Below are 25,257 nucleotides of genomic sequence, written 5' to 3' on the forward strand. Positions count from 1 at the left end.
AGGCCAAATATAGCGTCCTGCCTTGGCCCACCACAGGGCAGGGGAGGCGGAGGGGAGCCGCTGCTGCTGTGCAGACCCTTTCCTGCACAGAGCGGGAGGTGAGCTCCGGTGGGATGGGGTAGCCCACAGGGCAGAGCAAGGCAGGCTGCCTCCTCTCTCCAGCCTCCCATCCCAAAACTACCTGGACTCTGAGCAGGGCAGAGTCTGCCACATTCTCCCCACATCTGGGCAGAGGCTGCTGAGGTCAGGGTTGATGGCTGTTTCAAGCCCCTTTATGTCACATCTTTTCATTCCCAGCCCACAGGCAACCAGCACCAGGTGCCAGAAGAGTTGTGGGGTGGCAAGGAGGTGCTGTGCACCGGCTGTATGTGGCGCTCACCTCCAACGGCTGAGCACATGCCGTACCACAGAGGCAGTGGCCTCGCTGCTGTCACACAGCTGCAGGTAAGAGCCTGGGACAGGTCCTGAGGGCTGGGGCGGGCAGGCAGTGCTGGGGCATTTGCATTAAGACATATAGCAGTTCCTTGATGGCTCTGTAGGGTTGTGCACCACACCACGCTCTTCCATGCGGCTCAGCAACGGTGTGAGAGCAATCAAGATGCACAAACCCTGCTTGTACCTGCGGGAGCGGTGTGCTCTGTGAGCCCAGCTAAAACAAGCCCCTGGCTACCGCTGCACCCACTGCGAGCCCCATCTGCAGGGCCAGGAGGCTGAGGCTATGCCCTGTGCAAGCCCGCCACACTGCACAAACCAGGCACATGTTCCCCCTCTAACAGCTTAATCGTGCCAATGACCGGGGTCACGCTCGCACCACATTAACAGCCCAACATTTACACAGAAAACTTTATTGTATCAAAAATCCCACCTTACAAAAGTGCAAAGAAGAGTTGCTTTAGGCCCTATGCCTGCCACGCAGCAGGGAGAGCGGGGCCAGCAGCCAACACCCAACGCCCTGGCAGCAGTCAGAGGAGTCAGCCATCTTCCAACAAAGTCAGCCTTGCTCTGCGCTGCCGCAGCGGTAGCGAGTGGGCTCTGCCATGCCAGCACACGGACTGGTGTGTGAGGATACACGCTGTGGGCAGCAAGAGCCTCTGCAAACGGCGTGGACAAACGCCCCCAGGGAGTAGGAAGAAGGGCAGCAGCAAAGTCCCTGTCTCCTTCCCGGTGAGCCCCAGGATACAATCCTGCCTACAATGAGTGACAGCCCGGTGCAGTGCAGGAGAGGGACCAGCTCTCAAGCACTTTCTTCCCAGGTGCCACATCCTCACCCTCTTTAATAACTCTGTGTGTGGGATAAAACATTGTGAGCTAACTGGAAACTGAGCAGTGACTCTTTACAAGGAACTGAGGGGGAATTCCTTCCCCTGCACCATTCTCCTGGGACACTACGTGCCCTCCTGCTCTGTGCACAGCTCCCCAGTGCCGCTGGTTTTAGCCATTGCCAGTCAGGAGCCGGACCAGTATGCCCACCAGCAGGACAGCGATGGCAGCAGCAGCAGCCAGCACACGACGGATGATCAGGGCCCTCCATACCATGGTGGGAGGAGCAGGGACAACAGCAGGCTCCTCCTGTGTGATGAGCTGGTGGTCAGGTTGCCTCTCACCTCCCACGATGCTCTCAGGCAGGACCACAGTGTCCACGGTGTCCGTCTCAATGGAGATGTAATCTGTGTAACAGAAAGGTGAGTGCTGCAGGGAAGCTGAGCTGCAAAGCCAGGGGATCCCAGTCTGATGCTGCACAAGCGCTAGTGACAGTCCTGAGGGTCCTTTCCCAAGGCTCAGGGACACTGGGAGATGCTGCAGCAAAGTGGCAGATGTTCCCAGGTAAGGCAGATGCTGGCTGGCAGCCCAGGCTCTTCCCTGGAGCAGCCAGGGTGGTGACAGGGGTAACAGGGTTTCTTGTACCCCATTACTAACTACAGGAGAAGTGCCACTGTCCTGGGACCAGCAGCAGACAATGTGCTCTTTCCAGCCATCAGGGCCTGCAGGACAGACACGGCTGCCATGACTGTGAAGGAAAGGAAGGGTTGGGTGGAGAATTTGGGCTCCCTCCCTGTTGTCAGGCCCAGTTACGTACCCACAGCAGATGTTTTGTTAGCAGCTGTGCCATTGGAGTTCACATCTTCCAGTTGTTTTCTCAGTCCAGCTCGGACTTGAGCCTAAAAACACACGGAAGAGTTGCTCTTCTCAGAGCAAGGATGTCCTGCCCAACCAAGCAAACCTGAGCCTCCTCCCTCCACTCTCCCAAAGCAAGCATGCTCAGCACGAAATTGCTCCTTCGCTACAGGAGAGGGACAGATCCCATTTCACTTTTGCCTCCTCCCAGAGGGCTGTGGCATTGTACTGGGACAGGAACTCACCTAACACCTTTTAAGAGTTACTAGAGAGAAACACAAGTCTCACCTCTTCTGCAGCTTTCTTCCAATCCATGCGCATGACAAAAGCCAAGAAGGAAAGGGCTTGCAAAGAGATGCAAATGATCATCCCCACCCACAGACCTGCAGCAAAAAAGTTACTTCAGGGAGGGCCTGAGGAAAGCCTGCTTTTGCCAGCCACTGCCAAAGTGCCAAAGGACTTCAGTGGGGTCAGATTATTGCCCCATGTCTAACCCAGTCTCTATGGGAGAGCTGCCCTGAGGGGCGGTGAGAGGAAATGGCTCCTGGAGGGTCCTACAGTGGGAGCAAGCCTGGATTTACTGGGACATCTCAGCCCCCATTTGATGGAGGCTACTCAGAGCCTGCCTCAGATAAACACTTTGGTGCACAATCCAGCCCTGCCAAGGCAAAGGAGGATCTGAGCACCAATTCCAGGGCTGAACCTTTGCTCAAGCACAGGGTTTGGCCCAGCAGAAAAGCAGGGCTGGCAGCTCGTACACAGCCAGACTCCCAATGCCAAATGGAGGACACACATACCTAACACCCCCATCTTAGCCGCAAACATCAGTGAGATGCCAACGGGCAGGCCGATGGCATAATAGCCGATGGCGTTGGCGATAGCACCCATCTTCTGCTTCCCTGTGCCCCGCAGCACGCCGCCACAGGTCGCCTAAGGAAAGCAGGCAGAGAGATCAATACATGCGACAGTGCGTGCTATGGAAGGTACCACCACAGGAGCTCTGGGGTACGGCACGGCCCTGTGAACAGGGGAACCCACAGCACTGTCCCGCAGAGCCAAGAGGGACCAAAGCCACATCACAGAGCGCACGGTGCGGGGCTCCTCTCGTTCCAGCTGCCAACCCTGGCGCAGAACGTGGAGCTGTCTGCGGACACCCAGAGGCGCGCCAGCGGACCCCATAGTGCTTTCCACACTGCCTGGGTCCCTCTCCCAGGGACACGACAGGAGGAAACAGGCTGCAATCACTATCTAACAAGTGGTATGATGAACACTGCTGCTATGCTGTGAGCACCTGATGTCTCTGAAGATCCAGCTGCTAACTTGTGCTGCTCTGACAAGCTAGTAAAAAGCTGAAGCCTTGCCAGGGGGAAGAGGGAGAAAGAACTGGGTTGTTCTGCAGCAAAACCAATGGGCAACTACAAGTGCAGGGGACGCTGAGGTGCTATAGGTAATGCAGCAGCTGCTTTGACAGTTTATCAGTTTGTTTCTCTGTATCATTTTAACAGATCAAGAGCTAGAGGCAGCTTTGCACTCTCCATTGCACCCCAACCTGCGGAAAGGAATCGCTCCACATACTGGAATACTCACTGCTGCTGCATCAAGCAAGTGGAACGGAGAAAAGATGATCATCACTTTGGACACCAAGATAACGATCTCCCTGTTGGGAAGATGTACGTACTGGTCAGGGAAAGCAGCACGGCCTGCTCCCAAGGGACTCTGGTTCTGACATATCTCCCTTGGCCGGCTGCAAAGCCTGATCCCAGCCCATGAGACCTGAGGGGATGCTTGGGTACCACCATGGTAGCGTCCCAGTGTCAGCAGCACCCGTGCTGCCCAGTGACACCGGGCAGTGGGGAGGAACCTTTGGGGAACATGTTTGCCAGATGGAGGTTTATGAACTCTATCTGTCAGCAGCTTCTGAGCGGCTCCTGGGATATAAATCACACCCTCCAAGAAGGTAATAATGCTCAAAAGCAAGCTGTTAACCCACTTGTCATTGGTGAAGATGTATCCCACCACGTCCTTTAGGGTTCCCAGTAACGTTGCGACCACCACAGCAAAAACTTCTGAAAGAAAAAGAAATAGTCGAATTGCTTGCCTCAAGGGCAGCACGTCCTGCTCCTTTATTCCCCTCTGCAGGACCTGGGCTGACCTGTGCACAGCAGGGCAGTAATGCAGGAGGTCTTGGCTTGCATCACATCCCCCGATCCCAAGGCATTGCCCACTCTGACACTTGCAGCCACGCTGAAGCCCAGAGGCACCTGAGTAGCAGGAGACAAGGAGGAGGTGAGTGGTAATAGAGCATGCAGCAATTTTCTTCTTCCCCAACAGGGAATTTGGGGCAAATTGGCATTGCTGCAGTAAAGGGTTTTTTCCATCTGCAGCCCACCCCTGGATGTGCAGCTGCACAGCAGGCCTGAGATTCATCACCTGCCTGGTAGCAACTCCTGCTTCCCTCCCCAGCCTTGATCTGCAGGGCCATTGTTTGGGGGCTCCTCCCAGGCTGATTTTGGTTTAATACACCCAGCCCTTACCATGTATGCCGCAGAGGAGAGCTCATAGATGACAGACTGTGCGCCCAGCTCCACCACACTGAGCAGCCCTGGAAAAGATTCATCGCTTCCTTCATTAGGTCAGAATTAAACTGCTCCTTTGCTGACAAGGAGGCAGTGACTACAGGGTTCCCATCTAACAGACGCAGCATCCTGCAGAACCAACCCTGCAGGCGAGGAGGCTGCTGGCAGGAGGTGCTCTAGGGACACACTCAAGAGGCAGCCACCAGAGCAGGCGTGGCTGGAAGATGACCTGTTGAACCAGAGGAAAAAGAGGATTTGGACTCACCTGCCAAGAAGCTCCCGATCTCAAAGGTCCACCATTCAATACACATCATGAGCATGCCGGGCACCGCCAGCCTGATAAAGGAGCCCCAGTCCAGGAGGCAGTCCCTGGTCCAACCTGCGATGAGGAGGTGAAGCAAAATGAATGCATGTTCTCCCTCTCCTCCCCCAAAGGGGAGCCATATGCTTTTCTGGACACTTGCTGAGGACAATCACCATTGCAGCTCACAGGACATCAGCCTAGTCTTGCTGCTGTACCGTGCTGCATTCCTGAGACAGGATGATCAACAAGAATGGGCTTGGAGCTACAGTAAAGGCCTTGAGAACATGGCTACAGTATCTTCCTGCTGTGAGGGGATGGTAATCCCTTTCTCAGGTGCTGGTGACAGTGCCAAATCCCCAGGGCCAGACACTGGTATTTTGGAGGATTAAGCTATGAACAGTACCTCCCCAGGTCTCCACATGGATCTTCTTCCACCACACGTAAAGGAAGAGGAGAATGGCCTGGGTGTACTGAGAAACAGTGTTAGCCCAAGCAGAGCCCCTGGGGAGAGAGACAGGCAGATTAGAAATTACAGCCTCCCCAACCTCCTCAGCTACAGCACCCATGGTGGCACCCATACAAGCCTTGCTGCAGATATGAGGCAGATCCCTCCAGCCCTATCTCTGCAGGCCAGTTGGCTGGGGGCAGAGGGTGGCAGAACTGGGCACCCAGGACACCCCCCACAGCCCTGAGCAAACCCCTGCACCCAGGGAGAGGCTGCCACACCTCTGCTCACACTTACACCATGCCCAGCTTCAGCGCGTATAGGAAGAAGGCGTTCATGGCCACATTGAGGATGTTGGCTGCAATCCCCGTCAACACCTGAGGCAAAATGATCGCCTGGAAGCCAAGGAGAGACTTTGGAGTTTGCTTCCCCAGCACTGCCCAAGCCCCATCCAGAAAACACAGGGGAGACCTTCAGCAACACCCGAGGCGAAAGCCAAGAAGGCAGCTCCTGTTTCAGGTAAAGCTGGATCGTGTTAGGCATGCAGAAGGTAGCATGAGGGGCTCAAGAGCTGGCGCAATCAATAAAATGCAGAGTTGAGAGGTAGCAATGGGGAAATGGAGCAAACTAAGTGTGATTCCCAGGAGCTCTCCCTGCCCTGCAGGGCCGGCTGGGGGGCTGTGCATCACACATTCCTCAGCCCAGCTCTCCCCAGAACAGGATGAACTTAGCTCCCCAAGTTTATCCGTGTTCCTAGGAATACCTTTAATCTATGGCCCAGAACCTGGCTAGTTATACAATACCTGACTCAGTAAATATCTTGTCTGCAGCTGGTACAGAAACGCCGCCTGCAAAAGTCAGGATTCATTTCATCAGCACTGCCGCACTATGGTTCAGCAGCCAGCTACCATTCAACGCTCACAGGTAGGTCCTTCCCTCAGGTCCCCACACCGCCTTCTCAGGGTGCCCCAGCCAGGCACACTGCCCAACACCCTGCTCCTGTGGTCTGCTTGAAGCGTGGCATCTGCCAGCACTGGCTGCACCCAAAGCCAAGAGCAACAAAAGGCAACTCCCATTCCCACTGGGAAGAGAGATCAGTCTCCAAATGGGAAATCTCCTATGCTTCCTCGTTAGCACGAGAGAGCCTGGAAACCCTGGAAGAAAGGACTAACCTACAGACCCTTATTCCCCAGGGGTACTGCTCCCTGTCTTAGAGGAGCCGGAGTAACTGGCCAAGAGCCCAGCAGCTATGAGTGTGTGCAAACAGCAAGCTGCAGCCTTTATCTCAGAGCTAAGAGTGAGCCCCAGAGGCCCCGATTCCAATGTCCATTGCCAGTTATGCGTTGTGCAGAGACATGGCCTGCAGTAAAAGCCTTTGCACAGTAAGGTGAAAGAGTGCATGTTTGCTGGTCCAGCAGCTGCTGGCCAATGCACATGTTAAGGCCCAAGATCAAGGGGCACGTTGCAAAACCCTAAACCATGCTGTGCTGTGATGGACACAGCAAAGACCTGCCCTCCTTTCCCCTAATGTTACTGAGGGATACAGAGCTTCTAACAGCTTTAGCAGCAACTTACAGGAAGTGCTGGAATAAAGATCATCACGTAGACCTGAGTTAACCTGGAAAGAGAATTGTTTCCCCAGTTAGTGATACAGCGAAGCAAGAGCCAAGCCAAGCAGCGTTGCACTCAAGGTCCACAGAGCCTTGATTTCAACACTACATGGCAAGCTACCCACAGCCAAATGCCTGATCCAGAAGGGCTTGATCTCACCACCGACCTGGAGACCTCGGGGTCCTGTCGGATGAGCAGGAGGATCCGCTCGGTGTTGATGAAGAGCGCCCAGCAAGGGAAGCAGCACAGCAGCAGGATGAGGATCCCCCGCTGCAGGATGGTGCCCACCTGCTTCAGGTTCTTGCTGCCATACGTCTGAGTCAGGAGAGAGGACCAAGGTGGACGTTACAGGGAACCAAAGGGTCTGGGCAAATGCTCAGGATCCAGGGCAGCAACAGGCTGATTAAATGCATTTCCCACACCCTGCAGTGGCTAATGCCAGGCTGGTTGGCTCTCAGGTGGACTGCACATCCCTTTGCTGCCCAGGCACGACCCAGGGCTCCTTGGGGGAGCTGCAGGGAGGGAGCAGGCTCCAGTCAGTGCATCTGTAGCCCCAGGCTGGCTGGAAGGTGCCACCTCCCACCCTTTGTGCCCAGATCACACTGCACAGGAGGCAAGACACCACCAGTCGAACACTGTCAGGTACAAGAAAGGGGGAGCTGCTACTGACCTGGGACATCAGTGTGTCGCATGCTGAGGCTAAACCAGAACCGATGGAGATGCCCGTCACGTTGATAACCTGGAGGAGAGACAAGGGACTTGGGTTGCAAGGGAGGGTGACAGAGGACCTGGCCCAAAGCACTGTGTCCCTCCCACCTGGGTGGGGAGACAGTCCTGCTACGAGTTTTTGGGAAGTTTCCAGCCCTTCTCTATTTCTCAGAATAACATATTCTTGTTACCCAAATAGCCTCTTCTCCCCTCTGGTGCGGAAAAGGATCCTCTAGCAAGGGGTGAATATCTAAAGGACCACAAATAGCGCTGTCCCTAGCCACACACGCACACCTAGGCCTGGTGGTCCAGAAAGCTGGTCACAGGCTCCAGCTCCCTGCCCAGGTGCTGGCCTTGCACTGGCACAGTGACTGACCGCTCGGTTCCCATCTCCTGCCTGCGCTCAGGGCAAAAGAAAGAACAGTTTGGTGGATGCGATGTTTGCGTCGCATCAGGCTGTGCTTACACACAGGGTCCTCACATATACATTCCTACAGGTTTTGAGGGTTTTTTTCTTCTTTTCTTTGGTGACACATAATTTGTATGTTTTAAAACAGAGCAGAATCAGAGTAATACATACGGAGACGGCCAGCGTCACAGCATCCAGCTCAGCTTTCCCCAGGTGACCACAGAAGATGGAGCTGACCACGCTGATCAGGAACCCCAGCAGCTGGGCGACAAACTAGGACGGGAGGAGGAGATGGTGAGAGGAGGACTGATTAGGACTTGAGGAACACCAGCCCTCCCCCAGGCATCAGACGATGAACAGTCATGTTTGCTGGTCTCACCGCAGCACCTGGCCTCAAGGCCAGGGCTCTGCTGTCCTGGGAACCCGTCCCTGCTCACCAGCACTGCTGGCACAGAGGAGCCAGCTCCAGGGCTCGGGCAGGCTCTCGGTGGCTTTGTCTTTCAAAGCAGGCCTCTACCTGCCCTGTGGTATTTTGGTGTTATACAGCCAATCTGGCAGACAACCTTGTTTACATGGGGCTTAATGGCTTCACTAGAAATCCTCTTTTCCAGGATGAAAGATGCATAGAGAGGGAAAAATCAAAAATCCCAATGCTTTTCCACACCTCTGCGCATCTAGGGAAAACTCTTCTCCCAAACCACAATGTCCTTGCCTCCTGGAAAGACACCAAGTCCAGCCTGCTTGTTCCTTGCCAGGGGCTACAGCAAGGCTTAACGATGCTGTAGCAGAGACTGCACTCCAGACCTCATTTTCCCTTGGCAAGAGGGTGCCCTGTCTACAGGCCTCCGAGGCACGGAGTCATGGCACAGCTAGAACCAGATGGTAGGAGTTACAGACGTTTATACCCGCTGAGGGGTGGGCACAGCTGGGGACCGTGCCCAGGGTCCGCTCATGCTCCTTTCCACCCAGCAGGTCTTGGCAAGCCGAGACCCCAGCGCGCGGCTGGAGAACCAGCTCCTGTGGGGTCAGAGGAAGAACAGAACAAAACCTTCTCCTCTCCAGACCTCCCACCGCTGCCTGCAGATGCAGTCCTCTTGCCAGGCCTGGGCATGTTCGACCTGCTGTGAGTAATCCCCGCAGGAGGGGTCCATACCTCCATGATTGTTCTAGTGCAGGGTTTGACATGAAATGAGAATTAACTAATGACAACCTCAAAACCAAACCTCCAGCTATCTGTGCACGCAGGGAAGCGGGCTGTGCCGCAGGTGGAACCGTGGAGGGGACTGAGCTAGGGCTGATAAATTCAGCTACAGAAACCGAAACCCATCTATACTTCCTCTGCTGCCTGGTCACAGCAGGTTGGCACTTTGAGGTCAGGGAGGTCGCCTCTGAGAAGTTCATCAGTTGGTACTTATTTACCGGATAGAGCAGACAAAGCTTCACGCGCGATGGATTTAGACCGGGGCTGTGGTACACGCTCCCCTTTGCGGAAGCCTCTGCAAAACGTGCTCAGCGCTGCGCTGTCGGTCCCTGACTACCAGAGGATGCATCTCCTTCCAGACAAACGGCAGTCCAGGAAGGATGTCAGGACAGGGAGCCATAGGCTACCTTTGCACCCAGAGTCTGCTGGAAGGGCTGGCCAAGCAGCTGGCATCAAGCGAAGCGACTTGCTTGTCGCCCAAGGGGTACGTGGCCGAGCCGGGGACTGCAGGCTGGTTTCACAGAGCAATTTAAGAGCTTATCCCCCCCTCCCCAAATCCACTGTGCTTTTAAAGCCGCGCTGCCAGGCCCTGCTGGAGCCGGGCGCATGGATCAAGCTGGACAGCAGCAGGAATTCCTGCGGCAAAGAATAAGCACTTGGATGACAATCAAGGGATGAACGGTGGCGTTCTAACTCTAGCCGTGCCTTCAGCGGGCTAGCAGGCACGGACTGCGGGAGGGAGGGACCGGGCTGGCCCCGGTGGGGAGGGGACACCCGGGGACACCCGGGCTGCCGCGCCGTGCCCGGAGGCTGGAGGGAGGCGAGGCGGCGGCACGGCGGGGCAGGGCTCAGCCCGCTCCGGGGGCGCTGGCTCTGCCGGCCGGGGCCCCGGTCTCCTCCACAGCCCGGGGCGTGCGGGGCGCGCCGCCAGGCTCCGGGCCCCGCGGCGATCCCCGGCCCGGGGCGGCGGCCCCTCACCTCAGCGCCGCGGCCGTTACCCCCCGCGCGCCGGGGCTGGCCCCGCTCCGGCGGGAGAGCGCCGCGCCCCGGCCCCATCCCCGGTCCCGGTCCCGGCCCCATCCCCGGTCCCGGCTCTCACCACGGGCCCCGCCAGCCGGGCCAGCTCGCAGCTCTCCCGCCGGGTACCCGCGGGCAGGAGGCGCCGGGCACCCCGCAGGCACCGCGCTGCCGCGCCGCCCGCCGCCTCCATGGGCCGCGCCGCCGCTGCTACGGCCGCCGCCCGCCCGCCTTATGGGCAAGGCCGGGGCCGGCTCCCCGCCCCCGGGGCCGCGGGGCTGCCGGCTGTGGGCGGTGCGGGCCGGCACGGCACGGCACGGCACGGGCAGGGTCCCCTCCGTGCTCCGGCTTAGGGCTGGGGACCCTCCGCCGACCAAGGAGGGGGACCCCAGCCTCCGGCCGTGGGTCGGGGACCCCTCCGTGGGGAGGCAGGAGCTGGGGACGTTCCCTTCCACACACGTGTTGGCCAGGGCCAAAGCCCACCGTGGGTTTTTTGGGGGGTTGGGCACACCCCCATGTGAGAGCCGTGGGCTGGGGACCCCCCTAAGTGTGCTGGCGAGGGACTTGGGGCCCTGCTGTGTGGGGAGCAGAGGATCCCCCTATTTGTTAACCAATATCTAGAGCCCTCCTACATCTTGGCTATGGGATGGGGACCCCCTGGCGATCCCACACACATTGACCAGGGGTTCACCAGTGGTCCAGAGACCCCCACCCCCAGTGGTGGCTACAGACTGGGGACCTGCTTGTGGGGCGATGGCTTGGGACCCCCATGTGCTGGCTGTGGGCTGGGTCCCCCAACATAGGGCCCTGTCAAAGGCAGGGACACCTCAGCACATCCTCCAGGACCAGATGTCCCCTCTGCCATCAGCGTTACGATAACAGCGAGGGCAGCTGGCTCTAGGCAGCCTCCCCCTCCCCTCCATCCACCCACCGGCACCTTGCCAACAGGGTGACGTGGGGATCGCCCTGCGAGCCAGGGATTCCCACCCATGCTGCGGTGCAGCTAGCAGGGTGCGAAGCTTTAAAGGGGGTCTGCCAGACCCTGCGTTTGGCTGGGGTGCCCGTGGCTGTGTTTGTCCGGCACCTGGGAAGAAGAGGCCTTGGTTTGGGTGGGAGCTTGGGTTGTTACGGGAGTGAAATTCTACCTAAGTGCAGGAGCTCGTAACCAAGTAGCTGTAACCACATCTATTTCTAATGCACGGAAAATTACACTGGAAAGTGGGGCTTGATTTTACGGCTGTTTAAATGCTGCCTCAGTGGCTTATGGCTGTGGTATCACCACTCAGAAATGTAAAATTTCATTAACGTTTTACTTGCCCCCTTGCTCCTTCAGGTATAACACGTCATCATGAAAAATTGTGTAGTAGCAGTGGTGAGTCATAGCCACTCTGATTTTATGTGCCATGATGAATCAGGGTATTTCAGGACAGAAGAGTGCCTGATGCCGCTGTGATCAGGTCTTGAGTTCCTCCTGATTTTGGTTATAGTCAAGGGGGAAAGCGCAACTTGCAAAATTCACCTGAGGTTGTTTCTTCAAGAGCTGCATGTTTCAGTGTAGCCAGAGGATGTTGTTTGCAGATCACCAAAACCTTTTCACAAATGGAGAGAGAACAATGTAAAGTTCAATGTAAAGTTTGGGAGCATATTTTAACTTCGGAACAGTTTCTTCTTCCTTTGGTGGTGTTCACATCACCATGACCCACCCTGGGTGGCTCGGGCCAGCCTGATGTGCTTCGCAGTGGGCACAGGCTGAGCTCAGGTAAACGCTTTGCTCCTCTCCAATGGGGGAAAGGAGAGGAACAAACTGACATGCAGAATGAAAATGTCCTGGGCCAACGTGTTCAGACACAGACACTTCAAGTCAGATTCTTACATTAATGTTTCAGGGACTCGAGGCCTTTCTTGCCCTGGGTGCTGAGCGCGCTCACCATCCAGTGTGCTCAGCTGCAGATAGGACTGCTCAGCACCACTGAAAAGAGGCTAAATAGAGGTTGTTATGCTGATGTTAAGAGAGCCAGCGTGCAAACCTCTGCCACACCTTCTGAGGGTGGAAAATGGACTGAAGAAATGAAAGGGAAGGTGTCACTCCAGTCTCGTGCTAGGTAAAAGGCAGCAAGTTTTGCTGGCATTTGCTCCAAATGGCATGGCTTTGTGCAGGGCTTGGTGAGCTGGGGCTGCTCCTTCTCTCCGTGATCCTTCCCTCCCCTGTGGCTGATAGAGCAGCAGGCGGTTGGGTGCACGTGCCGGAGCCTGTGCTGCCTGTGGGACGGCACTGCAGCGGTAGCTATGAAGAAATAGAAGTAATTAGCAGCGAACGACATGCGTCCTGGCTGGTGGTGCGACTGCTGTCGCCAGCCGGGCTGTGAGATGGCCAGAGGGTTATCTCACATCTTACGTGGAGGCAGGAGGGGAAATGATAAGGCTCAGATGGTGCCATTCGTGGTCCTCAACAAGCAGCGCAAGTGTGAGTCCCTTTGAAGTTTACTTGCGACCCTGCTGAGATCAATACCCTGGGCTGGCAAAGGGGGGGGCAAAGAATCAGGCAGAAACCTGGGGGAAAGGACTTTGAAAAGAATAGGGGGAACTTTAAAAAGGCTTTGGGGAGAAATGTTACCTCCCAGGCCCAGGAGCCAGGTACAGGACTAGCCCCTAGAGAGCCCAACACGCATAGACAGGTTGTGATTGAAACCCTCTTCTTGTGTTTTGCTGCTGCTGTTTGAAATCAAATCTATTTGCTTTCAGAAGAGCTGTTTACTATTTTCGTGATTGCATGCAGATCCCAATCTTGCTGGGAAGCAGAACGGACACCCCAGGACCTGGTGTGGTGAGCGGGGGTGCCCTGAGGTCTCCCCCGTCACCAGCACGACAGACCTGGCTCTGCTTCAGCCTCCCTGCTCTCAGATTAGCCTGTGAGCTGCTGAGGGGGACGTGGGTCGGTGCAAACTTGCAGGCTGAGTCCTGCGCTGGCGCTGGATGCCGGCACATTTGCTCCTTCCCTTTCTGTGATGGGGGCAAGGACCTTGCCAGCTGCCCGGCGAGATTCGGTGGGGCTCATCTGCCGGAGCCCCCAGACAGATGGGGAGGGTCAAAGGTACCGCTAGCCTTGCACCAAGCTGCCCTCAGCAACCCGGATATTAACAGTATTGCAACACCAGTTAGAAGAATTTGAAGGGTCAAATTCCTTCGGAGTGGAACATCGTTGAACTCAGTTTAGTCCTCCAGTGAGTTTGGAGCAGCGTTTTGAAAGGCTGATACCTTAACGCAGACCTGTTTAAAGGAGTTAATGTGTGACCAGCTAGAAACCATCTGGGGCAGACAGATGGCCTGCCCTGTCCGAGCTGGTTTCGGCAGCTGGGACCCTGTGCAGTTCTCAGCGATGCTGATGTGAATCCAGAAGAAAGCAGCTGAGGGGAGAAGGATTGCAGTTGCTTGTATCAGCTGTAGAGCAGAATTAGGCCTTTTCCCTGCAGATTTCCAGCAGGATGACTACCCAGGGCTTTCTCTAGTTGTGTGTGTCCATATTCTGAAATGCAGCCAACATCCCGTTACTAAAATAAATCCCACAAATGTACCGTGTCTGGAACCATTGCGATTAAGAGCTACCAAATAAGAAAAATGTCAGAACACAATGGATTTATGTCAAATGCTCAACTGTTTGAAGGGTGTCCCTTTCTTTTAAGAGATCTTGCTGCTGGCTGATGGCCAGATGCCATGGAAAATCCACTCCTCTCCCTGCAATCTAGAGTTCAGAATACAGAATACAGCTAAATTAAAAACTAAAGAGCCTTTTGTAATCACATCAGTTTTTATTTAAGTACCACACCATAAGATCAGATGATCAGAGCCATCAGTTGATACATCACATGGATTTGGGGCTTGTCAACAGGGAGAACAAACCAGAATAGCTGTCTTCATCCTCGTGCGATAAGCTGACTGCAAAGTTACTATATTCTGGAGTAATAAATGCATTAGCAAAACGTGCTAATAATTTTAGACTATAGTGACCCTTACTGCAGGGTAGCCTCTCTGCTGGGTACATAGGGATGGTTTTTTGTTTAACCCCACGTAACTGTTCTCAGGTCCATCCTGCACATTGACGAGGCTTCCTTGGATCCAGGAGAACTGGTGTTCCACCGCTGCCTGCGTCTCCAAGGTATAATTAATGTTCAATAATGTCAAAAACCATAATGTCTAATAACGTATTAAATGGTGCTGGCTGGTGATGCAGCTGCTGCACTGATGCCGTTACAGGACCTGCAGTTACACAGCTGCCAGAAAGGTTGAACTCAGGAGTGAGCAGCTCTCAGCGGTCTCTAATCATCCTGGGTGTTCTCATTGCCTGTAACCACTATTTTTTGGCATGGACAGTCACATAAACAGGACTGTTCGCACCATTATTTGTCCCAGCTCGCTAGTGCAGACATGCCTCTGTAAGAAGCGTTATAGAGAAGCTCAAACCCAATGTTTACAGTGGATGGAATTTGTCCAAAAGGCATTTGCCTGCTTAAAAAAAAAAGGAAGGAGAAATCTAGCCTCTCACTGGCCTCTGTGCCTCTGCATTGCTGTGCATCCGCCGCTGTGTGCTGCTGCTTGCCCGTGCCCTGGCAGCGCTGTGTGTGCTGGAGCTAACCTGGGGCTCCTTTTGTGTCCTGGAAAGCTGCCTTCCCAAAGACTGAGACTAACCAGACTGTTTCTCTCTGCTGTTGGTAAATAGGAGTTTTCTTTGACGGCTTCTTTTACGCCATGGCTTTAGGGTGACTCAGCTACCGCTGTTTAAAAACCACCCTGAGCATACCTTTCTTTTCTTCTTCTTCTGCCACGGGTTTAATTTGCCCAGTCTGATGAGCTTACGTCCCCACAGCTTGGTATCGTCGGCTTTGGGCAGAAGCCACAAAGCCTGAGGAGCTTCCCCAGTTGAAACAGCAAGCGTCAACTCAACTTAATTTGCCATTTCTGCTCCCAACCCGTGGGGCGAGGACTGGGGGCTCGCCCGCCGGCCCGGCTCTGAGGGCGCCTGCACCCTGCTCCCTGCAGAGCCAGCACCAGCAGAGCGGGAGGCCGGGGGTGGGAACGGGACCCCTTTTCCAGCCGTTCTTGTCTTCCCTTGGGCTCAGCACTTTCACCCTGCCACATTTCGTCAATATTTGAGTGTTTTTGCCCACAAGACCCTAATAAACACTGGTTGTGGGGGAAACAAACCCAGGCAAACCCAAATATTTGGCAAATATTTGCCAAATACTTCGGCAAAATATTTGCTAAATACTTCAGTGAAAAATACAATATATACTAGTGAAAGGGGATGCAGTGTAAAAAACAGTACTTAGAAAAAATGCATAGGAGTTAGGGAAATGCAGATTGGCACTGTCTCTATATAGACAAGAAACTGCTTATTAAAAGCCCCATGATGTCGTCCTGCCTCTTTAATTCCAATGTTTCAAGTTGGTTCTCCAACGGCCATCCTGAATCCGTGATTCCGCTGCGGAGCCTGCACACGGGCAGACATCCACCCACAACCGGAGCCCTGCAAGCGTTTGCATGATTTAACCGCAGTTTAGTCACACCTCACATTGTGAAGTTGTTTGGTAAGAACAGCCGTTTCCTCATTTTATTTTATTGTTCTTTAAGAGAGAGAAATGCTTTTTACTTGTTCTGTATTTCAGAGCATCTTTCTTCCGCTTTGTTCACTAAAAATGGGGCCAGACAAATTAACTGCAGTCATAAATATTATTTTTACAAGAGAATATTTATGTTGCTACATGGGTTGGTCGAGTTCAGGGCTGCAGACTTAAAAAACAGCTTCCCTGCCCTGAAGAGCTCAAATACTTAATTAAGGCAGATAAGGCAGGACAAATGAAAACAAGACAAAACTCCTCTTCCTTTGAACCACCTCTAGGGAGCAGGTCTTGGCAAAAGAAAAGAGAGATTGTAAAGCTGTAATAATAATAATGATAATTAATTGTATTTATAAAGCATCCCCTAATGGCTCTGGATGCTATACAATGATTTTAAATACAATTGAAAGCAGCAACAATAAGAAGCCAAATAAGGAAGTGTTGTAAAAATAAAGGTGTCTTTTACAGTAGCTAGCAAGATTTAAGAGTGCTGGTTTGGGGCTCTTTCAAAAAGTAAAATGGAGAAGGCGTCCAACCCGTGCACACGCTTTGCTCCCCGTGTGTGTTTCGCAGTGCCCGTGCAGCTCTGCGTCCGTAGAGAACACGTGCGGATGCTCCAGACCCAAAGCCTCCCACTGCAGCCCCCCAAACCCGTCCTCTGGACTCGGCCTCGCGCACGCTTGCACGTTTATTGTGCTTTACCGCCGTGTGAGAGTGGAGGGTGCGTGTTCGCACGTGGAGGTGTTTGCCGGCGAGGGCAGGCGGGTCAGGATCTGCGGCGTGGACGCACGGATGTCAGTCTGAAGCGACTGAAGATCCCTGCAGCAGTGAATTCTGCGGGCTTGCAGATTACAGACTTTGATTACAAAGAGCAAATAAATTTTAAAGCCTGGTTTGCATGTCACTGTTTATGCTTTATTTCCTTTCTGTATTCCAGCCAGCCAGCCAGTGTAATTCAATGCAGCCAAATTTACTTGTGTTTACACTTCTGGATTGGCTTTCAGGTTTTTCCTCCCGCCATTGATAAGGGTAAACACATATTTACATTAGATTTTTAAAACAAAGACGGGAAACACTCTCGTTCTGCAGGCTTTGTGGAAGCTTGCTCTACCCTTACATGGGGCCAGCTGTAAGTTGCCCTTCTCTAGGCAGTGATTTAAAGGACGGGTGTCCCAGTCCCGAGGGTGTTTGCCTGTCCAAAGAAGGGCAATGAGGCTGGTGAAGGGTCTGGAGCACAAGTCTTACGAGGAGAGGCTGAGGGAGCTGGGGGTGTTCAGCCTGGAGAAGAGGAGGCTGAGGGGAGACCTTATCGCTCTCTACAACTGCCTGAAAGGAGGTTGTGGCGAGGTGGGGGTCGGTTTTTTCTCCCAAGTAACAAGCGATAGGACGAGAGGAAATGGCCTCAAGTTGTGCCAGGGGAGGTTTAGGTTGGATATTAGGAAAAAATTCCTCACGGAGAGAGTGGTCAGGCATTGGCACAGGCTGCCCAGGGAAGCGGTGCAATCACAGTCCCTGGAAGTACTCAAAGAAGGTGTGGATGTGGTGCTTAGGGACATGGTTTAGAGCTGGACCAGGCAGTTAGGGTAAGGGTTGGACTCGATGATCTCAGAGGTCCTTTCCAACCTCAACGATTCCATGATTCTACGCATTGGGAGCGGGGGTCCGGCAGGGTCGGCAGGGTGGGGGACTCGGGGCGAGCTAGCCGCTGATCCCCGGCAGCGGGACAGAGCGGGGAGGCGAGGCCAGCGGCGGCCACCGGCCACCGGCCACCCCTCCCTCCCTCTCCCCGGGGCAGCCGGGCCCTGGAGGGGCTGGGGCCTGGGGGGAGGCTCCCCGGGGCTTTATCCACGGCCTGGCCGCTGCCGAGCCCGGCACCCGCCCCACGCGTGGGGAGCTGGGGGCGGTGCGTGTCGGTGACCGCGGGGCCGCAGCGCCGGGGAGCGGAGGGGAGCGCGGGGGGCCGGGCCGTGCGGGGCGCAGGGGAGCGCGGGGGGCCGGGCCGGGCCGGCGGGGAGCGGGAGGCCGGGGGGGCCGGGCCGTGCGGGGCGCAGGGGAGCGGGGGGCCGGGGGGGCCGGGCCGGGCCGGGCCGTGCGGGGCGCAGGGGAGCGGGGGGCCGGGCCGGGCCGTGCGGGGCGCAGGAGAGCGGGGGGCCGGGCCGGGCCGGGCCGTGCGGGGCGCAGGGGAGCGGGGGAGCGGGGGGGCCGGGCCGTGCGGGGCGCGGGGGAGCGGGGGACCGGGGGGGCCGGGCCGTGCGGGGCGCGGGGGAGCGGGGGAGCGGGGGGCCGGGCCGGGCCGGGCCGTGCGGGGCGCAGGGGAGCGGGGGAGCGGGGGGGCCGGGCCGTGCGGGGCGCAGGGCGGTGCGGCCGGAGGCGGGGGCGGGCGCGGAGCCGCACGGCGCGGCAGCGCCCCCTGGCGGGGCGGGGCGGAGCTCGGCTCGGCCGGCGCGGGCTGCGGCGGCTGCGGGCGGAGCGGAGCGGGGAGCGCAGCGGAGCGGGGCGGGATGGCGGGCGCCCTGACGGAGGTGCTGGGCGAGGTGCTGGTGGCCGCGGACGGGGAGGAGGTGGCCGTGTCGGCGCTGGCCGCCCGCGGGGTCTCGTTGGTGGGGCTCTACTTCGGCTGCAGCCTCGGCGGCCCCTGCGCGCAGCTCGGCGCCAGCCTGGCCGCCTTCTACGGGCGCTTCAGGGGGGAGGCGGCGGCGGCCGGCGGGCAGCGCCTCGAGATCGTCTTCGTGTCGGCCGAGCAGGAGCAGCAGCAGTGGCAGGAGGCCGTGCGGGCCATGCCCTGGCTGGCGCTGCCCTTCGCCGACAAGCACCGCAAGGTGAGACCGCGGGGCCGGGGGGGGGGGGGGCGCGCCCCGGGCTTTGTCTGGGGGCGGCGGGGGCTCGGCCGGGCCCCTCCGCGCCGCCGGGGTGGGTCCCGCGTGGAGCGGCGTGGGCGCCTTCCAGAAAGTTCCCGGGGGGAACCGGGGGAAGGGGGGGTGTCGGCTGCCGTCCCGCGGGGCGACGCCGCCTCGCCCGGCTCCTCCGGTTCCCGGGGCCTGCGCGCCGCAGCGGGCGGGGAAAGCCCGCAGGCTCCGTCCCCATTTTCCGCGGGTGGGGGGCGAGGAGGGGGGGGGGGACCCCGGCCTGGGGGTCGCGGTTTCAGCGGGGCGGTCGGACGGGCGCCCGCTGGCCTCGACGGGTCCCTCAGAGGAGCGGGGCGGGTGAGGAGCCGCTTCTCCGAGCCAAAACCCCGGACCGCGGCTCCGCTCGGGCGGCCGCCGCTCGGCCGGAGGGAAACAGGCCTCGGCGCCGGCAGCCGGCGGGGTCCCGCTGGGCTCCTGCCCGGCTGCGGGCACAGACCGGGGCCCTGGCCCCCGCCGGCCGCGGGGAGGGCGTGTGGTGGCTGGGAGCGAGTGGAGCCCGGCTCGTCTGGGAGCTGCTGGCCAAGCTGCCGGGCGAGTCTGTCTGATGGTGCTCGTTATTCGTCTGCATTCAGCAGCTGCTGCGTTCGGTACTCTACAAGTTACAGCCCCTCATCCGTAGAGTTTAATCGGAAAGACAGATATCGGACAAAAAGCGCTCTGTAAGACCCAGACAGGGAAGGCTCTGAGGGACAGGAAGGCAAAGGCTGGGCTTCCAGATCCCAACGAGCTCGCAACGTTGGTAGCTTAAAAAAAAAACCCCAGCCTCTTTACAAATCTAATCTCTGGAAGCTATTGAGTAAGACTTAAAAAGATGGTGCCCCACAGTGCCATTTCTAAACATCTTTCCGGCGCGTGATTGCGGCTGCCGGTCTGAAAGCAGCGGGCAGGCGCTGGCTCGGCGCTCAGCGAGGCGCGTTCTCCGCCTCGGTGGGGATTGGGGTAACGCCGGTACCTGCGGGGCCGGGGGGCGGCTGAGCCCCCTCAGGCATCCCTCGCCTTTGGGCTCCGTGAGGCTGCGCCAGCACGAGGGACCGCTTCTTCCTGAAGGCATCTCTGAGCCCTCCTCTGCCGGCGCTTCGCGCTGTTCGTTAGGCAAAGGAGCAGTTTGAGGAAAAGTTGTCTGTCGTCCGGCTGCGCCGTGTGATGTCCCCTCTGCCGAGAAGAGGCGTAGCTGGTTTGAAGCCCGGATTCGGCTTTTTTCCTCCTTTGCTGCAGGTTTTTCTTGCTAAGCCCCCCGTTCTGCAAAAGCTCTCGTGTGTTTAACGCCGTGCACCTGGAGGATGCTGTAGAAGGCCCCCCCGTTTGCCCCATTGAAGTCCAGTCACTTCTAACTGGGAGCTTGCGTAAGTGGTCACAGGTTGGGATCTGAGATCAGTTTCATTATTAAGGGGAATTGTAACAGAAGCTTCATCCTTCAGAGAAATTACAGTTTAATTCCGGTTTCTTTAAAACCAAACCCTCTTCCTACAGGGACATGAAAAGATTGTGGTTCCAATTAGTAGCTGGCCATTTCCCTACAGAACATTTCAGATTGTTTAGGTGGTGGGACTTTTGCTTGCCGTATTTGCTTTAAAAATTCCACTGCAGCGTAGTTAAATTGTCGGGAAATCATAGAAGTAGAAGGTGGCATTAATTTTACATGCTGGCCAATACTTCCATCTATTAGATTGTGAGAAAACATGAAATAAAAAGATTATGGGGTCTTAAACTCTTATTCCAAGAAGCCCTGAGTTAAATTCAGGATTATTTTTGTGTGGAGTGTAAAGTAATTGAAGCTCATGCTGTATATTTTCAAAACTAAGCAGATGTGATGTGGCTTTGGAGGAAGCTTAATCTATGGATAACAGAGAACCTATTTGTAAGTTATAAGGGCAATTATGTCAGGGTATCAGATTTCTAAACAGGAGATTTATAACCTGTAGTTCAGGCAGTTAGAAGTTTCCTTGCATAATAGGCTGATTTTTAAATAGTCAGGTTAATGACCTGACTCTCCAGAAAAGCACAAACTTTCTATTTTTCAAAAACATGCCAGCAAGACCCGGGGATGTCTAGCATATGTTCAGTACCTCGCGGGCTTAATTTGTTTAAAAACAAAAGCATTAGAAAAATGTAGGCAGTCCTTTTGAGTTATGATTCCTTTGCACTAAAGGCTGTTCCTGAACCCGATGTGAGACAAGCCCGAGAGAATTATATAGATTTATGGGAAGAAAGGAATCTTAGGGATATAGAATAGGGATAATAGAGGTGGGAACATTGGGCTGGGAGCTGAACTCCGTCCCCGAGCTCTCAGCCTCTGGAGAGGCTGTGGAGCCTCTGTCCTTGGGGATTGCGGGGCTCGGCTGGGTGAAGCTGTGGCCGGCGGGGTCCCGTGTTGGTGCCTGCAGGGCCCAAAGACCTCCAGAGGTCCCTTCCAGCCAACGCTTCCCATTGTGTGTTGGTTAATTTATCTACTGAGGTCGTGAAAGCTTTGGGGAGAGATGAGTTCCTATCTCATATTGGCTGTAGCATTTCTTTTGTTGCTCAGAATTGAATAATAGGGCTATTATCGTCCTGGTTTCCTGCTGAAAGATTTATCAGCGTGTGCCTTGTCTTTTCTGGTGTACTCTGCATTTTTTTTATGTTTCTCCCTCTTCCAAACCCCGGGCACTGAATGTTGATAGGTGTGAAAGAACAGGCTCCTTTCTGGGCTTACAGAAAAATTCCCACAGTCCTGTAAGTAAAATACCATCTTGCTGTCATGGTTATTGGTGAAAGTAGTATGGGTTGTCAAAGAAAACAGCCACTCTTCGTCGAATGCCTCAGTAACTCAATAATGCCGGGGTGCAATTACCAAGGGCATAACAGTCTGTGCCTTTTGCAACAACCGGTTGAATTTGGGTAACTTTAGCATATAGCAATTTCTGTCTCCAAACCAGCAATAAAAGAAAGCAGTACAAGTCAGCAAACATCTGGACGTGGGGAAAGCCTTTGATTAATGAGGAGGATGGCATTATGCCTCTGTTTGAGACACAGCCAGCCGTATTATTGGGGTTTTTTTTTGAAGAACAAAACCATAACGTGCCAGATGAGATTGGAGGCCTTTAAGTCATGATACACATCCCTTAATTAAGCTGTTCAGCCCCGGATTCAGATAGCTATATGCAGCTGTTAATTGATTTGTCTTCCGATAATGCCCGGCGTTGCTGAGCAGAACATGGGGGCGAGATGTTGCTCCATGTCTTCGTTTCGTTTGGGGTTTTGGTTTAACATCACCCCGTTGTTATCTGTTTGCATGAACAGCTGCTCAAGTTCTGTAGGGTTGATTTAATAACAGCTTTAATTCCTGATTGCTACTGAGAACCTCGGTAATGTAAACAGACCCCATCTGTCTACGTGCCCTGATGTCTGCCGGCCCCCGCGACGGGGCAGCACCCTCCCCGCTGTTGGGAGGATCCCAGGCTTCTTCTGGTGAGCTCCAGCCCGCCTCTGCTGCAGAGTCCACCTACGCTCAGGGTGAATTTGGGTGCCCTTCAAGGGCTGACAGCATGCAGGCTTTTGGAGGACAGCAGGAGCATGCTGTCCTGCTGCACTGTGTTACTGTGGGACACCTTGGTCGTTTCTGCTAAAAAAAAAAAAAAAAAAAAAAAAAAAAGAATTGGCCACATTCTCCATCGAGTAGGTCCTGTCACACAGGTCCACGTAGGACTGGGAGAAAGGAGCGTCAGGGTGCTGGAGGAGGAAAGGCTGCAAGCGGGTCTGCGCTGGGAGAGAAGCGGTTTATCTTTTGCCGTTGTTTATTTGCCTTTGCTTTTGTTTTTACTTGTTACTTGCTTGGCCCAGTCATCTTCCTCATTCTTTTGAATCTTGACTTTTCTGATGACGCTTACTTAGTGCATCTACACAGCACCGCAGTGGCGTAGGGTCTGTGCTTTGCCTCTTGTTTTGTGTTTGCTTTCCGCTGTGTTTATGCATCTGGTTGAGTGTTGCTCAAATTCTTCTTGGGAAGGCAAACTCGTTTCCGCTGGAGCTGAAATATTCTGCTCTGGTTTTAAATAAATGCAAAACATGTCAATTATGTTCCTGTGATTATTCAGTCAAGTATCTGAAAACAGTTTGAGAATCTCTCTTTGCTCACACTGGTAAATAAACTTTATTTGGGACAAAATGGTTTTCTTGTATCTTAAAGTTGGATTCGTATACCCCACTCTATGTATCTTCTCCCACGTTTACATGAAATGTGTCTTTTGCTGAATTGTGTGGCAGAGGCACATGATCTTTCTCTGGGTGTGAAGAAGACGTCTGTTCTGTATCGCCCTAAGGAAGGGGAAAGGAGCAAGTTGGTAGTTTGGGATTTTCTTTTAGTGGCTTGACTACTATGGTAGGTGATCCGAGAGGGACATGGACAGAAGAACACCCCTTCTGTGCTGGGGGTACGTCTTCCTTAGCACTGCAAATAAAACAGTGGTCTTAAGATCGATGGGTAAAACGTGACAAACATCTTGCTTGTTCGCAGATATCTCTGTGAAGTCTTTTACAACAAATACCCACTCGTTCTTTTTTTTTTTATTTAATTATGTTTTCTTCCCCCCACCCACCTTGCCAAGAAAAGGGCTTTTTCTTTCCCTGTACTTAAAAGATTGTCTGCTCTAGGAGCCTCTCCTAATAAGATGCTAGGTACTAGTTTTGTAGGTAGAGTTTGTGCAAGAAATGTTGAGGAGGTAGAAATGTCATTAAATTAGACTGTACACAATTTTTTTTTTTAAAAACCTCAAACCCTTGATTATAGTTTAAGATACACTCTGATTTTCAGGGACTTGTAACTTTTCTGTTTGAAATTGCCATCTGCTGAGATCTGGGAGGCAAGTGGTCAGCACAGATGTGGGATTTGTCTAACAGAGAATTTTGTAGATCACTTGAAGCAGCTTTTGAGTTTCATAATACAAAAATATCTAGGTAATCACTTTCAGCTGTATTCCTGACTTTGTGTTTCTGGGGTGGGAATGTATATGAAATCTTTGGCTCACGGAGATGCAGATTTGAAAAATATGGTCTTTTCATGACATAAGGCTATTGAGTAAGAAGCAAGGCATTAGCAGCACCAACTGATTTTTTGTTTGCTTTGAAACTCGCTGGTTCTGAAACATAAGAATGGGAGATCTATGAAAGGAGCAGAGAAGCCTGTGTGCTGTTTTTCATTGTGGCATCTTAATCCAGATGTTGAAATGAAAACGTTCATTTAAAAATGCATGGTTGACAATTTCATTTGTTACTCTCAGGTTGCAGAACTAAGCAAAGCAACTTTACTTTTTAAAGTAATCAGTGCGCAGTTCTTTTCCAAAAATGCATTCTTTTAGGAGCTGAACATGTAACGGCTTTACAAAAGAAGGTACAAAATAACTGAGAGTTTTTCCGTGCGATTTTGGAGAAGTGCAACAGTGAACTTCAGTTATGACTGAGGAATAAGCTATTCAATATTTCCACATCGTGCGGATGACATCGAAGCCAAAACATTCTGTAATTCTCCTTGTTGTTGATGCCACTTTTCCAAATTGCTTCTGAGTACGTTTTATACAGCTTTACAGTGACCCTCCATACCATTAGCAGTCGTCTCTCGTGCCAAGACCCTGATCCTTCAGTGAAACCCCAGGAAGCGGTCACCAGTTTCAGTAGACGGCAAGTCTGAGGGCTGTGTATGGTCCTGCAATAGTTGCAAAAACATCACGAACATCCTTGGAGGTTGGATTTCCCCATGCATGCAGACTGTGGCCTGCCTGTGTGCTTTCCCCAGGAGAGAATTAGTATTTTAATTGTTTTGCTGATGTGTCATCTGCTATGTTATTTATTGCATCCTTCAGTCGGTCATTGCCCATGTTTGAGGGCCAGCTCTGAAAGTCCTTGGACATCTTTCCATCATCAAATCCTCCCGGCTCCACAGTGGGGAGAAGCCGTGGGAGCTTTTGCTGCTCATATATGGTTGGGTCTTGGGCTGGGCTCTGTAAGTCCTGTCCTAAAAACTGACATCAGGTTTGTGTCGCCTTTGGACAGTGGCTTCTTCAAGCAGTTTGATAACGTTTTAGTTTGAAATGCAGTAAGCTGCCTCCTTGTTTAATACTGGAAATGATCCTTTTGTACCATTGCCTATAGGTACTTCCTATAGGTATCTCTTAGTACTGACAAAGTTTGTGTGAAATTCATTGTGAGTTCATTGTTAGCAGGTACGGGTTTTGAGAGAGTCCGGGGGTTTTGAAGTTGGAGTTTTTTGATCCTTTCTCATGGACATACTTTTAGTGTTTCAAAGCGGCGTATGGTAGGGTTAGCTCATGCGGCTGGGGTAGGGTTTCACTTCTCCCGAGTTGCATCTGGGTAGAGCTCTC

General features: G+C 54.1%; 2 protein-coding genes across 2 annotated transcripts in view; one reads left to right on the forward strand and one right to left on the reverse strand.

Annotated features, from left to right (window-relative positions):
- Positions 1 to 1,148: 1,148 nt before the first annotated feature.
- On the reverse strand, positions 1,149 to 10,579 carry LOC309598229 (multidrug and toxin extrusion protein 2-like; the record flags this gene model as incomplete). Its single annotated transcript, XM_082328593.1, has 17 exons — positions 1,149 to 1,667; positions 2,078 to 2,159; positions 2,404 to 2,498; positions 2,913 to 3,045; positions 3,703 to 3,772; positions 4,106 to 4,181; positions 4,268 to 4,376; positions 4,650 to 4,717; positions 4,957 to 5,070; positions 5,399 to 5,496; positions 5,738 to 5,835; positions 6,244 to 6,288; positions 7,016 to 7,058; positions 7,218 to 7,366; positions 7,722 to 7,790; positions 8,340 to 8,441; positions 10,469 to 10,579. The coding sequence occupies 17 exons, from the start codon at positions 10,577 to 10,579 to the stop codon at positions 1,432 to 1,434; spliced, it is 1,698 nt and encodes a 565-aa protein (XP_082184719.1). The 3' UTR covers positions 1,149 to 1,431.
- A 7,920-nt stretch (positions 10,580 to 18,499) lies between these two features.
- Positions 18,500 to 25,257, forward strand: part of NXN (nucleoredoxin) — a gene marked incomplete at its 5' end in the record, with an annotated part of 55,279 nt that continues 48,521 nt past the window's right edge. The window contains one exon of the mRNA XM_082328710.1: positions 18,500 to 18,817. Coding sequence (XP_082184836.1) covers positions 18,500 to 18,817 — 318 coding nt within the window. The remainder of the gene's footprint in view (positions 18,818 to 25,257) is intronic.

This window comes from Platalea leucorodia, assembly GCF_965183815.1.
Source record: "Platalea leucorodia genome assembly, chromosome: 16".
NCBI classification, from domain to species: domain Eukaryota; kingdom Metazoa; phylum Chordata; class Aves; order Pelecaniformes; family Threskiornithidae; genus Platalea; species Platalea leucorodia.